Below are 15,682 nucleotides of genomic sequence, written 5' to 3'. Positions count from 1 at the left end.
AGACTTGATAGTTCCTGGGGCAAAGCCCAGAGGCAGACCGAGAAAGACTTGGCAGGAGGTTATAAGGACAAACTTGATAGAGAGGAAGTTGAGTTTAGATCTAACACAGTCTAGATCAGATTGGAAGAGGGTCATTAATATACCCCGTCCAACACATGCTAGCATGGAAAACGGACGTTAAGCCGAGAATGATGATGATGATGATGAAGGTGCTATTAGTCTTATGCATGACAGGGAAAATGTATGATCACTTTGATTGTGAGAAAATGTTAATTAAGAACGGCCTTTCCAAACTTACAATGATTCATTTCTATCCAGATTGAATTCGGCGGAAAAAGCGATGGTTAGAAATTTAAAGGCATCCTGGATATTTTTTCACAAATCATGAATGTATGCACAAATTAATAACGAAATTTTGCAGCATTTTTTCGGTGAAGTGTTATTTACTGGCGTATCGAGGAAACTTCGCCTACATTATAATCGAGAGTGGTGACTAGCGCGCGGTATCACAGCACAAAACTCCATCATAGTAAACACAATATGAATCAATATCCGTTTTAAATTTCATTGATAATTGATCAAATGTTGCATTTATCTATTCCATATCATTATATATATATACATATAAATATAAAAAACATTACTAGACAAATTGTATTTTGGCTAGCATTGAAAATTTGAGAGTTAAACAGTGTGAGAGTGAATTAATATTTTGGAAATTAACCTTGGTTTGTTTTTGCGTTTACAGTTTAACAAAATTTTTTAACAAATCTTTTCTCTCTATAATTTCATTGAAATTTGTTAACACAACCCTCCTTCAAAATCATCAACGACAGTTTCTGGTGCAGCATCTTCATTCAGTTCATTTTGTTCAAATTCTTCTAGCTCACTCAAACCAGACGTTGGTTTACTTGGGACGGCTACTTCACTTAATCTTAACAACTTCGCCAGTCTTGCGAGCTAAAACGAAGACGCAAAACAACTTTATACATTGTACCTTAAGCACCCAAATTCTCTATTAGTGCATTCTTGTGATTTTCCTGATTTTGTGTCGTACTGTTTCTTTTGGTGTCTCTTAAACTTACAAAATTGAACAAACAATGAGGAATTCATCTTTGTTTCCAAACCCTTTATGCAAACCGTATGAGTTGGTTAACTATTGATTCCAAATTTGATAATAAGAGTCCTGAAGAAGGGACGTTTCTACGCAACCGCTTAATCATACAGCTGCCCAAGACATGAATCAACCCATTCTGTTTAGCATTTAGCACAAGAATAGTCTCGTGCTGAATGCTTGGGCAGAATGGATTGATTCATACTATTTATAAGGATTTCAAAACATCAAAAGAATTAAAAACATTTCTAGACTTTTAGTTTTTCTTTATTCATTTCTAAAAAAAGCATTAGATTCAAACTCAAATATAGACAACAGACTGCAGAGAACAAGCCATACCTCAGTATCCAAATGCAAGACGGTTGGTTGTGATCTTGTTTTTGAAAGTAAATCTTCATCTCCTTCTTCAAATGCTTTCAAGAAATGTTCACAATACATAGCCTGGTCACTTTCGCCAAAACCACTCAGGCTAAATAACAGAGGGTCCTTATATTATTTACTAACAAAAACAACACACACTGTCACAGTAACACGATAAAGCTATTTCTAATATTCCAAGGGTATAAAACAAGGTTCAGCTTCTACACATTTCCAGATAAAGAACAAATAAATACCATTCTAAAAACAGAATAAGTAATTCAATAAATCAAGTCACACACCTGAATCCTTCATTGTAAGAATCATTAGCAGATACGTAATCGCCTTCTGATAGGTAGGTAATAACCATGCCTAATGTCACCTAAACATGTAAACAAGTAAATATGTAAACAAGTAAACATGTAAACAGCACACAAACAAACCATAAGAACAAACAAACAAACAAACAAACAAAGCAAAAATGATTAAAAACAAGCATCGTGGCAGGAATGAAACTAGGCGGTCCATATTGTGCACTGTGATATACCCCCCCCCCATCAAAAAATTGACCTCCACCTACATTTTAAACTATCATATCATAACTGTGATCGTATAGAACCTTATTTTTCGCCCGACCCTGCAATAAAACTGATACTGATTTCAACCTCCATATCAAAACATTCATTTTGTACTTTGTACTTTGATGGTGTCGAAATCTAACTTGTTGGCGAGTTAAAAAATTTGACTGATATTGTTGGAGTTAGTGTAGTGTTTTGCTAACTCGTCATTTCGACATTACTCTCGCCATTGACCAAATAATGACCAGGGGACTTAAATTGGTAGTTGGTATGTCGAGGTACCCACTGTAGCAAACAGTGTCAGCACCTTGAACACAAACACAGGTATGCTTACATTATACGCCATATTAACATTTCCAACTTGTTTGAGTAACACTATTCTTTTTTTCATTGTCTCTGCTGATTTTATACCTCTGCGAAAGAAAGAAATATCGTTAGTACAAGAAAATAGGGTTAGGAAATGAGGGTCAGAAACGTAAAACGTAAACATGAAGACATAACTATAAGGTAACGATTGTTTTTTAACAAGTGGTGGTGTATGTTGATCAAAAAGAGAATGAATGGTATTTACAAATGGGAAGAAAATTCCAAAGAAAATTTTAGAAAAAAAGTCGAAAAGAAGACGTATCATAAAGCGACAAAGAATTTAATGGATGGGGAACAAAATGTTATCTTCATTTCAGCATTGACTGTTAAGTACATGGACCATCAACCTAATGAAACACAACACATCACTTACCTTTTTTGTTTTAGTTGCATGCGAACAGCTTGATTCAAATAATCACATGCTTCTCGTACTTTGTCGTCATTCTTTGAAAAAAAATAAAAATGAGAGACGTTCAACATGATCTCTGTGGAAAGATGTTTATCTCTAGCGCTAGGCTGAGACCAGTTTTTAGCTAGGATATTTTTAACGCAAACCTCAAATGAATTTATGAAAACAAAAAACCATTTTTTAGATATTGAATTTATCTTCACTCTTCGTATTTATTTGGAATTATGACGGTATTTTTTTCAACTTTAAAACTTTTAGGACTTCAAAACTTTGAGTTGCATGTAAAAGTTTGTTTCGTTTCTAAAAATATTTCGTGAATTTATATTTCTATATTTACTTAAAGCTGAGTATAGTAAGAATTATGAAGTCTGCTTTACAAAGTTAATATATATAAATATACCAAAAATAATAAATAAAATATAATATAATGAAATAAAAAGCAAATGTACTTCGCATAGATCGGCAGCCTTGAGATACAAATCTATTGATTTATCCGGTAGTGACATTTCACACATCCTAAAAAATAAATTTTTATCTACTGAAAGAGCTTTATTTTAAAATTAAAAAAACCAAATTTGCAGAATTTGCAGCAAAGACTTAATAAACAGAAATTGAAATACATATTAAAAAACATGATTGAGACTGCCTAAATTACAAGGTGCATTCAGCTAAGTGGTTTATTAAAAAACAATATTTTATTCTCTTAAAAGTTATATTAACATAGGCAGTTAAAGACAGATTCATTGCCATCATTGATTTTGCCAGATTCATTGATCGAAATATTCTAAAATCTTTAAATAATCGATAATTTCTGAAGCCATGATGACTTTGCGATCTTAAAACGCTCTTTAAATTATGTTTTTCAGAGTTGTTAAAAAAATGTTATTCTCAATATAAATTCTATCTATCACGCAAAATGGTACCGCAAGTAGCGAGACGCACGTTATTAAGGGGTATGTTAGGCTGAAGGTGTGTCAATTTTATGCTTGTTAATTGCAAGAAATAATCGAAACCTTATTCAACAAAAAATAAATGCCAAATATATAGTTTTATGTATTAAATGCAAAATATATAGTTTTATGTATCAAATGACAAATATATAGTTTTATGTATCAAATGACAAATATATAGTTTTATGTATCAAATGACAAATATATAGTTTTATGTATCAAATGACAAATATATAGTTTTATGTATTAAATGACAAATATATAGTTTTATGTATCAAATGACAAATATATAGTTTTATGTATTAAATGACAAATATATAGTTTTATGTATCAAATGACAAATATATAGTTTTATGTATCAAATGACAAATATATAGTTTTATGTATCAAATGCAAAATATATAGTTTTATGTATTAAATGCAAAATATATAGTTTTATGTATTAAATGCAAAATATATAGTTTTATGTATTAAATGCAAAATATATAGTTTTATGTATCAAATGACAAATATATAGTTTTATGTATCAAATGCCAAATATATAGTTTTATGTATTAAATGCAAAATATATAGTTTTATGTATCAAATGACAAATATATAGTTTTATGTATCAAATGACAAATATATAGTTTTATGTATCAAATGACAAATATATAGTTTTATGCATCAAATGACAAATATATAGTTTTATGTATCAAATGACAAATATATAGTTTTATGTATCAAATGACAAATATATAGTTTTATGTATCAAATGACAAATATATAGTTTTATGTATCAAATGACAAATATATAGTTTTATGTATCAAATGACAAATATATAGTTTTATGTATCAAATGACAAATATATAGTTTTATGTATCAAATGACAAATATATAGTTTTATGCATCAAATGACAAATATATAGTTTTATGCATCAAATGACAAATATATAGTTTTATGCATCAAATGACAAATATATAGTTTTATGCATCAAATGACAAATATATAGTTTTATGTATCAAATGACAAATATATAGTTTTATGTATCAAATGACAAATATATAGTTTTATGTATCAAATGACAAATATATAGTTTTATGTATCAAATGACAAATATATAGTTTTATGTATCAAATGACAAATATATAGTTTTATGTATCAAATGACAAATATATAGTTTTATGTATCAAATGACAAATATATAGTTTTATGCATCAAATGACAAATATATAGTTTTATGCATCAAATGACAAATATATAGTTTCATGCATCAAATGACAAATATATAGTTTTATGTATCAAATGACAAATATATAGTTTTATGTATCAAATGACAAATATATAGTTTTATGAATCAAATGACAAATATATAGTTTTATGCATCAAATGACAAATATATAGTTTTATGTATCAAATGACAAATATATAGTTTTATGTATCAAATGACAAATATATAGTTTTATGTATCAAATGACAAATATATAGTTTTATGTATCAAATGACAAATATATAGTTTTATGTATCAAATGACAAATATATAGTTTTATGCATCAAATGACAAATATATAGTTTTATGTATCAAATGACAAATATATAGTTTTATGTATCAAATGACAAATATATAGTTTTATGTATCAAATGACAAATATATAGTTTTATGTATCAAATGACAAATATATAGTTTTATGTATCAAATGACAAATATATAGTTTTATGTATCAAATGACAAATATATAGTTTTATGTATCAAATGACAAATATATAGTTTTATGCATCAAATGACAAATATATAGTTTTATGTATCAAATGACAAATATATAGTTTTATGTATCAAATGACAAATATATAGTTTTATGTATTAAATGACAAATATATAGTTTTATGTATCAAATGACAAGCGCACTTACTTTCCAGCTTTTGATAATGTCATGGCTGCAGTATCTGGTGCACCGTGTTCTCGATATAAAGAACTAAAAAAAAAAAAATTTACATTAACATCAACAACAAAAAACTGAATCGATAATTAAGGGTTGAAATTATAGAAACAACCATTTGAAGTAGCGTGACCACAAAAGATTGTGAAGAAAAATGTTCCATAAAACATTGTTGGTGTAATTTTTTTGAATACTTTTCACAAGAAAAACCCACCTAGACACAAAATACGTATCTTTACATTTTTTCTCTACTAATATCACGCCCTACATTTTCAACTTCACTACAACATGAAATATAAATACGGTTTTATTAAATGGTAAGGGGCTCACCATGCTCTTTCCATTAGGTCTACCACTTCTTCTGCTTCTTTCAAATCTGCAGCGATGCCAGCTGCCTGTGTGAGCAACCTGTTGCAGCAAAACGTTGGATTATACTTATAATATATATTATATACAAAAATAACGTCAACTATACAGAACATTATAACATGTCTACAAAGTCTCAATCTATTAATTCATATTTATTTAAAATCTTCGTGTGTAATAATACAAAAAATATCAAACATGTACTTACTTGGCACTGTGAAATAAACTAAATATGTATTAAGAAAAAAATCTCTTGAAAAGTAAAGTCCAAATAATTGATTTTAGTAGTACTACAAACCACATTTTAACAACTTCCTCTTCTTTTAAACAATAATTTAATGCATTTGAAAAAGATACGATCCAAGTTTTCGTTGCATGTCTGAAGCTTTTATATACGCGTCTTTAGCTTTTTCTGGTGAACCAGCAAGTTTATAATTTGTTGCTAAAATGGCAATGGTTAGGAGAAGTTTTATCAAGACACTAACGCTAAAAAACAATGTGCAAGAATATAGAAGATGTAGAGAATGGATTACACTTTTGTTAAACCTACTACAGTAGTTAGTATTGAACTTATTCACATACCAGCTTTCGTGTATTCACTAGCAGCAATATCGTAGTCAGGATTCCATTTTAAAAATCCAGTTTTTAAACTAAAATTAAAATATATGCATCATAAATGTACAAACGAAAAATACAGAAGCAAACTAAATTAAAACAACAACAACAACAACAACACAAACAAAAACAACAACAGAAACATCATTTAAAACGGCCACTACAATAACGAAGACAAATACCACAAAACCAACAACAAAACAACAACAACAAAACAACAACAACACAAACAACAACAAAACAACAACAACACAAACAACAACAACAACAGAAACATCATTTAAAACGGCCACTACAATAACGAAGCCAAATACAACAAAACCAACAACAAAACAACAAAAACAAAAACAACAACAACAACAACAACAAAAATAACAACAACAATAACAACAACAACAACAACAAAATTAACAACAACTTACGCTTTCTCAGCTGCTTTTGTGTGTTCCAGTGCATCTTTTAGTTTGGAAGACATTTTTATTTATTTTCTGTGAAGAAAAAATGTTTCTCTGTAAAAATGACTACCTTAATATCAGTTTCAACTTTAAAGTATTGTGAAGGAACATAAACATCCCAACAAAAAATTGAAAATTTTTTAAAACTAATTTATTGATAAAATTCACCAAATATACAATCAAATAATGTAATAATATAATAACAAATAAAATCTCATACGTACAACATGTTTATAATTTAAATATTTATCCTGTAAAAGAAAAAAGTTTAAGTGGTTTCTTTATCATTAAAATTCTTAAAACATCTTAGAATCAATAAATTTCTATGTTTTTTTGCTTGTCAAATTTTAAAGAAAAATACATTTCTCTTTTTATAAGAGGGAGTTCTTATTTCTATAAACATTTTCCAAATGTGTTAAATCCTGGAAATTCTGCTACAGTCTATACTTTTTTTTAAACTAGGGGAGAATTTAAAATAAAATATAAGATATCCAATACATAAATTACAGCCTATATGAAAAACCATTCACACATTTAAGAAATAAGCCTAATATTAAAATATTTTATATTTTATTATTTTTGACAAATTTTTGAAGCATTAGGGACATCCAGGATTACATTGAATCCTTAACCAAAATCTTTAACCAAAATTAGCAACCATTGTCATCATTGGCAAGAAAGTACATCATATCGTTTTGTGTATGTTAGAATAAATAAAATAAATATTAGCGTCACTTAGAAATATACAATCGCCACAAATATATAAATATATAATTAAACACACAAAAAATGTTTTGTATATATTATCTTTCATAAAATCTCATCCAGTTGCTATACAGCTAATAAAACAATGTGTCGTGTAATAAATGTTTTGAAATACCATCACCAACAAGAAATTCAAAAACAATTAGAAATGTTGAAAAAAGCAATAAGAAACAGGTGAAATGCTAACCTTCAGAAAATTGCATCAAAAATATTATATAGAATAATATAGTAATATACAGTGTGCAGTTTTATAACAAAATATTAAATAAAATAATTTTATGTATAATAAAAAATAGTGTATAATAGAAATAATGTTTTAAATTTTACTTACATAAATAACATCCTACACCACATTATTATCTAACAATAAATAAATAAATATTTGAAATGATAGCTAAGCATAAGTTAACATAAGTTGAAATTTTCAACAATGCATGGTGGATGATGTATAATATTTAGGGCAACTGTTTGAGATAATGAAAAAAGACAGAGAAAAAATCAAGAAAGCCTCCATTGACCACTGCAGTAAAATCCTTAATATATATCAATTAACTTAATGTTACAATGGTTTTAATAAACATATTACTTTTGTATATAAAACTTTTGCTTTTCATTTCTTCAACCGTAAGTGGTATGCTGAAGTATTTGTTGACTTTTGCGGTGCTATTGTTCTGTAGTTCACCAATCAAGCTGTCAGAACAAAGTAGTTGTTCTTCGTACTTTGGATTTAAAATTAAAACTCTAATGGAAACAGCTGTAGATTGATGTTGAATGTATGTCAACTTCCAATAGCCCTCTTTTGTCTCATCCTTGTATAGAAGCAATCTTGCTTGAATTTGAGGGATTGGTGTAAACATCGGTGAGAAGAATGCATGTTGGTTATCTAAATCTAACATGCTTGGGGTGTTAATTTGCCAAATAAATGCACCATTACTGATGTTGAGATTTTGAAGTAGAGACATTACTCCATGGAAACGTACTTCATAGGAAAATGCTATTGATATATTGGCATAGTAACCAGCCAATAGGGTGTCATATTTAAACTTGACAAGGTCTATTTCACGTTGAACAACTTGCATCAGTTTAGTTTGGTTGATTCTATGATATGTTTCAGTTACATTCTTCAACATTTCTTTAAGTAAACTGAAAACTTGTTTGTTTCTTTGTTTATCAAGATATTTCTGTTTGGAAAGAAAGTTAAGTTTTGTGTGTAGAATTTCCAGATCATATTTAATCTGTTTTACTTCAGATTGAATGTTCACCATGGCTTCATATTCTAAATCATTAAGGTCTGAAAAAATCTTCTTGTTTAAGTATGACGCAGTGCTATGAAGAAGGGGCTGTAATGAAGCAACATTTTCAACAGATGACTTCAATTTTGCTTGATGGTCATATAACGTAATATTTTTGTTGATTTCTTTGCTCGACTGATCAAGAATTTCACTAAAGTGTCTTTCTAATTTGTTTATAGTTCTATTCTGTTTGGAGTAAAACAAACTGATTCGATTCATATATTCATCTTCTTTCAAACGTATATCATAGAGGTATTGTTGTACAATAAAATTCAACAGTTCACCCACATTTTTAACATCAAATGCATAACCGTTGAACTTTTGAGACATCTCTTGTAACACATTATCAAAATATTTGAAAGTTGAATCTTTGCTTTGAGAATCATCTGTGCTGTTGTTGTCCATTGAATGAAAAACTGATGCTGTGATACAAAACAGTGACACAAGAAGGACAATAAAAAGCAAGGTTAAGTAAGTTTTGAAATTTTCATTGTTAATGTTCATAAATGATTTAAGCTTCTGCACAATGTCAGGAGTTGCATGTGCAATGTTTACCCTTGAAGAGCTTTCCTTTCTTTCATGTTTCAATCTGGTTAAATCTTTTTGTTTTTCTTGGTGTTGTTTTGAATTTATGGAAGAATCATTCTGTTTTTGTGCAAGTCCATTTAATTTGGTTTCGAGAGAGGATACTTGTTCAGCAATCATCAATAACAAATCATTCTGAATTGATTCACTAGTTGCAAAATGTTTAGGCTAAAAAATAAATAACAAACTAATTAGAATTTACTTTAATGAGTATAAATATTTACTGATTTTATTACACCGAAAACAAGGAGTTTATTTTCAGAATTTAGTATTGCTAGACCTAATATTAGAGGAATGAAGTTTTATATGCGAGATAAATTTAATAAATACGGCTTAACTGAAAATTTGTTACTTCAAACAAAGACTTATCGTGGTTGTTGTTATTAAAAACAAAACTAGAAACAAGCACGCAAAAACTTTAAATTTACCTGTCTTCTATGAAAAGGCACACTTCTGATGTTGGAGTCTTTGACAACACATTGCTGCAGATGATCCTAGGCATTGAAAAAAATGGTAAGAGAAAAATATTGAACCAAAACAAAACTTTAATTAATTTAACAAGTAATTTAGCACATTCTCTAGCAATCCTACAAGCCACTAATTTTTACAATACAGCATTAAAATCAGCATAGCAGGATTGTATTTGGGCAGGGGACTGAGTATTATTGGGAGAATGACAACAGTGCAAAGATAGAGGGTCAATAAATAAACATATAATCTTACATCCAAATCTCCCAGCTCACCAAACCAATGGCAATCGTCTTTGTTAGAGCATTTCACTTTTAATGTCAAAATCAAACGATGTAACATTACATTTGATACAACCTAAAAAATAAGTCTGCTAAATTAATAACCACTAATTTTAAATAGTTTCAGATAAGAAAAACTATATAAATTCCTCTACCTGATTATCCCTAATAATTTCACGACACTGTGGACAACTTGGATCATCTCTTGATCTGTTAATAAACAATACAAGAAATGAGAAATCAAGGTGTTTGTCTTGGCTTACGACTATTATGAAAGTTTTACCAATGTAACATTTCTGTTATGGAAAAAAAAGAAGCATCGTGAATTTTATCTATATTTAATAAAGGTTTTTAATTGATTTTACAGAAAAACATTAGCACATACCTTTGTCTGCTTTTCTTCGCAAGATTCTTGTAACAAGGACAACACATTCCATGCCCACATTTGAACTGAACAGGATTCCTCATCAGCTTCAAACATATCATACAGTAGAAATCATTTGAAATATCATAAAGCACATCTACATCATAGCCCTCAGCAGCCATCATTGGAGTCAATATTTTATCATTTTTACTTTTTTTTAAAAAAAAAACAGATGCTGAATAATTATCAGTAAGTAAAAGTAACAATAAATAAGGAAATTAGCTTAAAAACCAGTCAGCAATAAATTGTTAACAGAAGAGTCAATTGCATCGACAGTCAGTCAGCAATAATTTGTAGATCCAAGAAAGTGATGCATCAGAGTTTGAAATATATTTTTGTACGCTGTAACAGTCTTACCTATTCTTTAAATGTATTTTTGTTATTTTAGTTATAAATAAAGTATACAAGTTTTGCTGTTAACAATAGAAAACTTTGTCAATAATTTAAAAAAAGAAAATATTTACAACTAACTATTATTATTATTATTCCCAATATTTATACAGGATATAGCCACTTCAGTGTTGAAACACTGTTATCAGCGTGGGTCCTGTGTTCTTTATACATTAGGTATCTACCGGCATTGCCGACCCAATTTCCCTCACATGGCATAGGTTGACCTGTAGATGTGATGAAGACATTTGCTAAACATGCCTACACTGTGGACCAAACCACAGACCTTGTGATTACGAAGCGAACTCCATAGCCACAATTATTTTTTACTTCAACCTTGATCATCAGCAAAACTTGAACGAGAAAAGAAACTTAACTTTATTAAAAAAACATAATTTTTTTCTTTGACAATCTCCATCATCGTACCAAATTGATTGTGTTTTCAAAGTTGACCTGAATAGCTTGGCAGATTTTTGCCTCTACAAAATGTAATAGCAAATTGTTGATGCTAATTTTAATGGCTGGTTCAACTACTATTAAGGAATTTACAAACAATTAACATACAAAACTAAATGTTAATCTAAAAAATGGTGTAACTATTTGGAATATCCAGTTGCAGATCCAATGTAAAATAGAAACAATTTGACAGAAAAAAACCCCACATAAATTATGATTTTAAAACTTGGTATAAGTTACCAATCAGAAAATGTTCTGAAATATTTTAAATGTATATGACAAGCTGGCTCGAACAAGTCTTTATGTAACTAAAAACATTAGTCAATATTTTAAAAATAAGGGCATCAAATAAAAATGAATCTCACCACATATTTTGTTTTCCAATGTTACAAACTTATTTCTAAATCATTAAACATTGTTTGCAATACACAATAAAAGGAAACAAAAGTACAAAACGCAACAACAACAATGTATTTTATATAATATAATATTAAAAAAACTAAACATGTAGATACAGTCATGTGTACTTTACCCTACTAACTGCTACATATAAATATTTTAAATTCTTAGTATCTTGATAACCAATGGGACCAATTTCACAATCTGCACATACTAAATACTTAATACCATTGACAGTTTTTGAGAAGCCAACATTTTCAAATGTCATCATATCTTCAACTAACCAATACCGACTTGTATTTTCTAGCTTATCATTCAAGCTGTTTCCATCCTTATCTTTTGATTTCATATATGGCAATGGAAACTAAATAAAAATTTTCATCAAAGTCGTTAATCTTTCTAAGCACCACCACTCAAGTGCTTAGCCTACCTACAAAATAGCTTATGAAAAAGTATACAGGGCAAAGTTGTATGAAGAAGACATTGCCTATAAGCAGTCATTAATACTTATTAATACATGTTGTTTTGATTTATTAAAGTGGTATTCTACTTGTTTCATTTGTTTTCAATCTCTATTTTCTTCAGTGAATTCCCTGAATTTGAAACTTAGAAACCCCTCCAAAAAGACCTCATATAATTTAGGATAAAATTCACTCACATATTAATTTTACTACTATTTATTTTAGTTAGGCTTGCTTCAAAAAGTTACTTTTTGTAAAGCTAGCACAACAAACAGGAGACTTAGATCCAAAATCTTTAAAGGTGATGATTTCTGCTGATATTAGCATGCCCCAATTTATGATATTTCGAACCTTTCATTGCAGAAAACTTTTATGTTGGTTAATTAGCCCACACTTCTGCTTAACCTATACTCTTACAGTCTGCAGAGCAATAGCTAATTGATGCTGTTTGCTCATTTATTAATTTGCAACAACATTGTAGCTCGTATTTGTCATGGCAGTTTAGTTCAAGTTTTCAACACAACCAAAGAGCTTTTTAATTACTGGTAATTATTATTAATACAATTCACACAAACATTAAAAATACTTAATGGTAAATAAACAACGGCAAACCCGAGGATGTATCCACAAGCTATCGACTAGTCGTTCTAAATTCTTTTTGAATTGATTTAAGGGGAGCAGGTTTTTTATTAAACGTGGCATTGAAAAAAATCCTTGCAATGTTTATTTTATTAATCCACCACCAGCCAAAAGAATAGAGCGAGGTAAAACATTCTTTTTCTTTAAGTGTTAATAATTTTAACAACATAGCTAACGTATGATCCGCCAAGTCTGTGAATCAGATAACTCCTTGAAACTGCTTTCGAAGCCTACAACAACTTACCACAGCTCTGTCTACCATTTTTAATGAATGAATTCGATTTAGGGGGTTTGATACTACCACTTAATCATTTTAGGGGTGTCGGAACTCGCGCATGACAAAAATTTGGAGGTAAGTTTAGCCAGCTACACCTTTTTGTGATTTTCAAGTCAAGCCCAACAGTGGTCATTTTTGATATATATATTGTTATCTCAGTTAATTGATTATAATTATGGTCATGTTATATATACCTTTTCTGAGGGTCCAATGATTCGAGAATGTTTTCTAATGAATATTATAATTTTTAAAATATTTTTGCTAGTCATCAGAAAGCAAACGTGTTTTTCAAATTTCACGGAGTTAAAGGATCTATCACGGCATTATCAGATGATAGTACATGTCGGATCCGGCTTATTTGTCCACAAATAAATGTATTTTTTTTCTTGTCATACCCCCGAACGGTCCACGACAGATAGCGCTACGATAATAAAAGTTTGAAATAACCGATATGTTGAGGATATGGATATAAGGACGTTATATGTGTTTTTTTCACGGAGTTGGCGGATCATACGCTAGCTAACATGCAAAGCCTTGTAAATAGAACACAACAAATTTTAAGAAACTTATCAAAAGAACTTGGGTTCAATCAAATGCCTAGGTCTCCTATAAAAAAGTGACTTCTGTGTCCTGCTTTTTGATTGGCAAACAGCTTGTAAACGGGTACGCCTTCACTAACAAAAAAACAAAAATATCTCTGAATTTGGAGACAATCTCCTGAAATGGATAAAATCCTAAAATGAGATTTATGGGGTAGTGACTGTCGCAAGATGTAAAAATATTACAACAACAGTTTTGTTGATACATGTGGATTGATTCTTTTCTGTTGGGACTTTCCGGCACTTTCTGGGCCATCCGGGTTTTTCATATATCGCTTACCGTATGAGTGATTGTTTAACACACGTTAAAACTTTACCTCGTTTTTAGCGATGCTGCAAGTATTTTGCCTCAAAATTTTACTACCGCATATTTTACAAACAATAAGTTTCGTGTTTTTTAAAGTTACCAAGTCAAACAGTTGATCACTTTCAGACTCATCCGCAACTTTGTCAGCCATGTTGTTTGCGTGATATGTACATTTTACCGACACTACAATGTTCGAGTTGAAGAGTTAAATTTCTAAACCCTTGACCCACAAGTTCGTCCCCAGGGATTTGTAAATTTATTTTTTAAAGAAAGCCTTTGGATGAATTAGCTAATCCCACTTTCCCCTTTTTTGCTTTATGTGATTTTATAATGTTAGAACGAGACATAAACTTGTGAACTACCATAGGCAACATATTTTCTCGGAATTTTACCAAATTTCCTCTGTGCGAAATATCAAGTAACCACAAACTCGTTCCCAGCGCCTTTTGTCTTTTTTTTACTGAACGGCGAGACGAAAAGTAAAAAAAAAAAAGAGACAAAAGGCGCTGGGGACGAGTTTGAAGTAACCGCAAAATTTTTGAAAATTTCCTATCAGGTGAACATCACATTTTCATATATTTAAAAACTTAATTTATACGTATTTAAAAACTTAATTTGTACGTATTTAAAAACTTAATTTATACGTATTTAAAAACTTAATTTGTACGTATTTAAAAACTTAATTTATACGTATTTAATAAATTAATTGTTGACGTAATACTTGAAGGTTGTTAAAAACTTGCTTTAAATTTGATAAAAAAAGGTTGCAAAGAATGGAAAGTTAATATATTCAAAATCAATGCAAGCCCAGTCATGCATTTTGTAAAGTGAAACTGAAACTCGACTTGTTATTTGGAACGCAACAACTGTCTCCGCTCCTCCCCACATTCGAATCATTGAACATTGTTCTATTATTGAAGATTTTTGAAGCTGTTTTCTCGTACCCTTTAAAACCACGTTTTTAGAGCAACTAACTTTTCAAACCAGCCTCGATTGCAGAAGCAAAAAGTTGTTTTTTCTCAGCACGTTTCTCAGCAGGCTGCTAATATTTAAAGTTACAAAGTATAGCTTCCCACGTGTTTATTATCATTGTTATAAAAAATTAAAAAACTTTTCCTTATTTTAGAATCTATGTTGTGGGTTGTTTATTAGTTTATCCAGTTTCAAACCTCAGCTATTCACCATCCAAAATTTGTTTACGTGTTGACCCT

The 15,682-nt window shown here is 29.6% G+C and overlaps 3 protein-coding genes across 4 annotated transcripts; all 3 read right to left on the bottom strand.

Annotated features, from left to right (window-relative positions):
* Positions 1–568: 568 nt before the first annotated feature.
* LOC130614639 (gamma-soluble NSF attachment protein-like) lies at positions 569–7,220 on the bottom strand. The gene is made up of 12 exons (XM_057436075.1): positions 7,096–7,220; positions 6,641–6,708; positions 6,416–6,500; positions 6,267–6,284; positions 6,023–6,100; positions 5,666–5,728; positions 3,274–3,340; positions 2,789–2,859; positions 2,384–2,462; positions 1,774–1,853; positions 1,454–1,583; positions 569–960 (listed from the first exon to the last, which is right to left on the bottom strand). The coding sequence occupies exons 1-12, from the start codon at positions 7,146–7,148 to the stop codon at positions 802–804; spliced, it is 951 nt and encodes a 316-aa protein (XP_057292058.1). The 5' UTR covers positions 7,149–7,220; the 3' UTR covers positions 569–801.
* Positions 7,221–7,618: 398 nt separating this feature from the next.
* On the bottom strand, positions 7,619–11,116 carry LOC130614636 (uncharacterized). Of its 2 annotated transcripts, XM_057436070.1 has the most exons (5): positions 10,905–11,116; positions 10,675–10,729; positions 10,494–10,595; positions 10,199–10,264; positions 7,619–9,938 (listed from the first exon to the last, which is right to left on the bottom strand). In XM_057436070.1, exons 1-5 carry the CDS (start codon positions 11,066–11,068, stop codon positions 8,442–8,444), a joined length of 1,884 nt encoding a protein of 627 aa, XP_057292053.1. In that variant the 5' UTR covers positions 11,069–11,116; the 3' UTR covers positions 7,619–8,441. The 2 variants fall into 2 exon arrangements, with proteins under 2 accessions (XP_057292053.1, XP_057292054.1); XM_057436071.1 differs by lacking the exon at positions 10,905–11,116 and having other exon boundaries at positions 10,494–10,608.
* Positions 11,117–12,253: 1,137 nt separating this feature from the next.
* On the bottom strand, positions 12,254–14,663 carry LOC130614640 (guanine nucleotide exchange factor MSS4-like). The gene is made up of 2 exons (XM_057436076.1): positions 14,482–14,663; positions 12,254–12,552 (listed from the first exon to the last, which is right to left on the bottom strand). The coding sequence occupies exons 1-2, from the start codon at positions 14,620–14,622 to the stop codon at positions 12,307–12,309; spliced, it is 387 nt and encodes a 128-aa protein (XP_057292059.1). The 5' UTR covers positions 14,623–14,663; the 3' UTR covers positions 12,254–12,306.
* Positions 14,664–15,682: the final 1,019 nt, after the last annotated feature.

The sequence above is a fragment of the Hydractinia symbiolongicarpus genome, chromosome 11, assembly GCF_029227915.1.
Source record: "Hydractinia symbiolongicarpus strain clone_291-10 chromosome 11, HSymV2.1, whole genome shotgun sequence".
Classification (NCBI taxonomy): domain Eukaryota; kingdom Metazoa; phylum Cnidaria; class Hydrozoa; order Anthoathecata; family Hydractiniidae; genus Hydractinia; species Hydractinia symbiolongicarpus.
The sequence above is the reverse complement of the archived record's forward strand: the minus strand, read 5'-3'. Positions and strand labels throughout refer to the sequence as shown.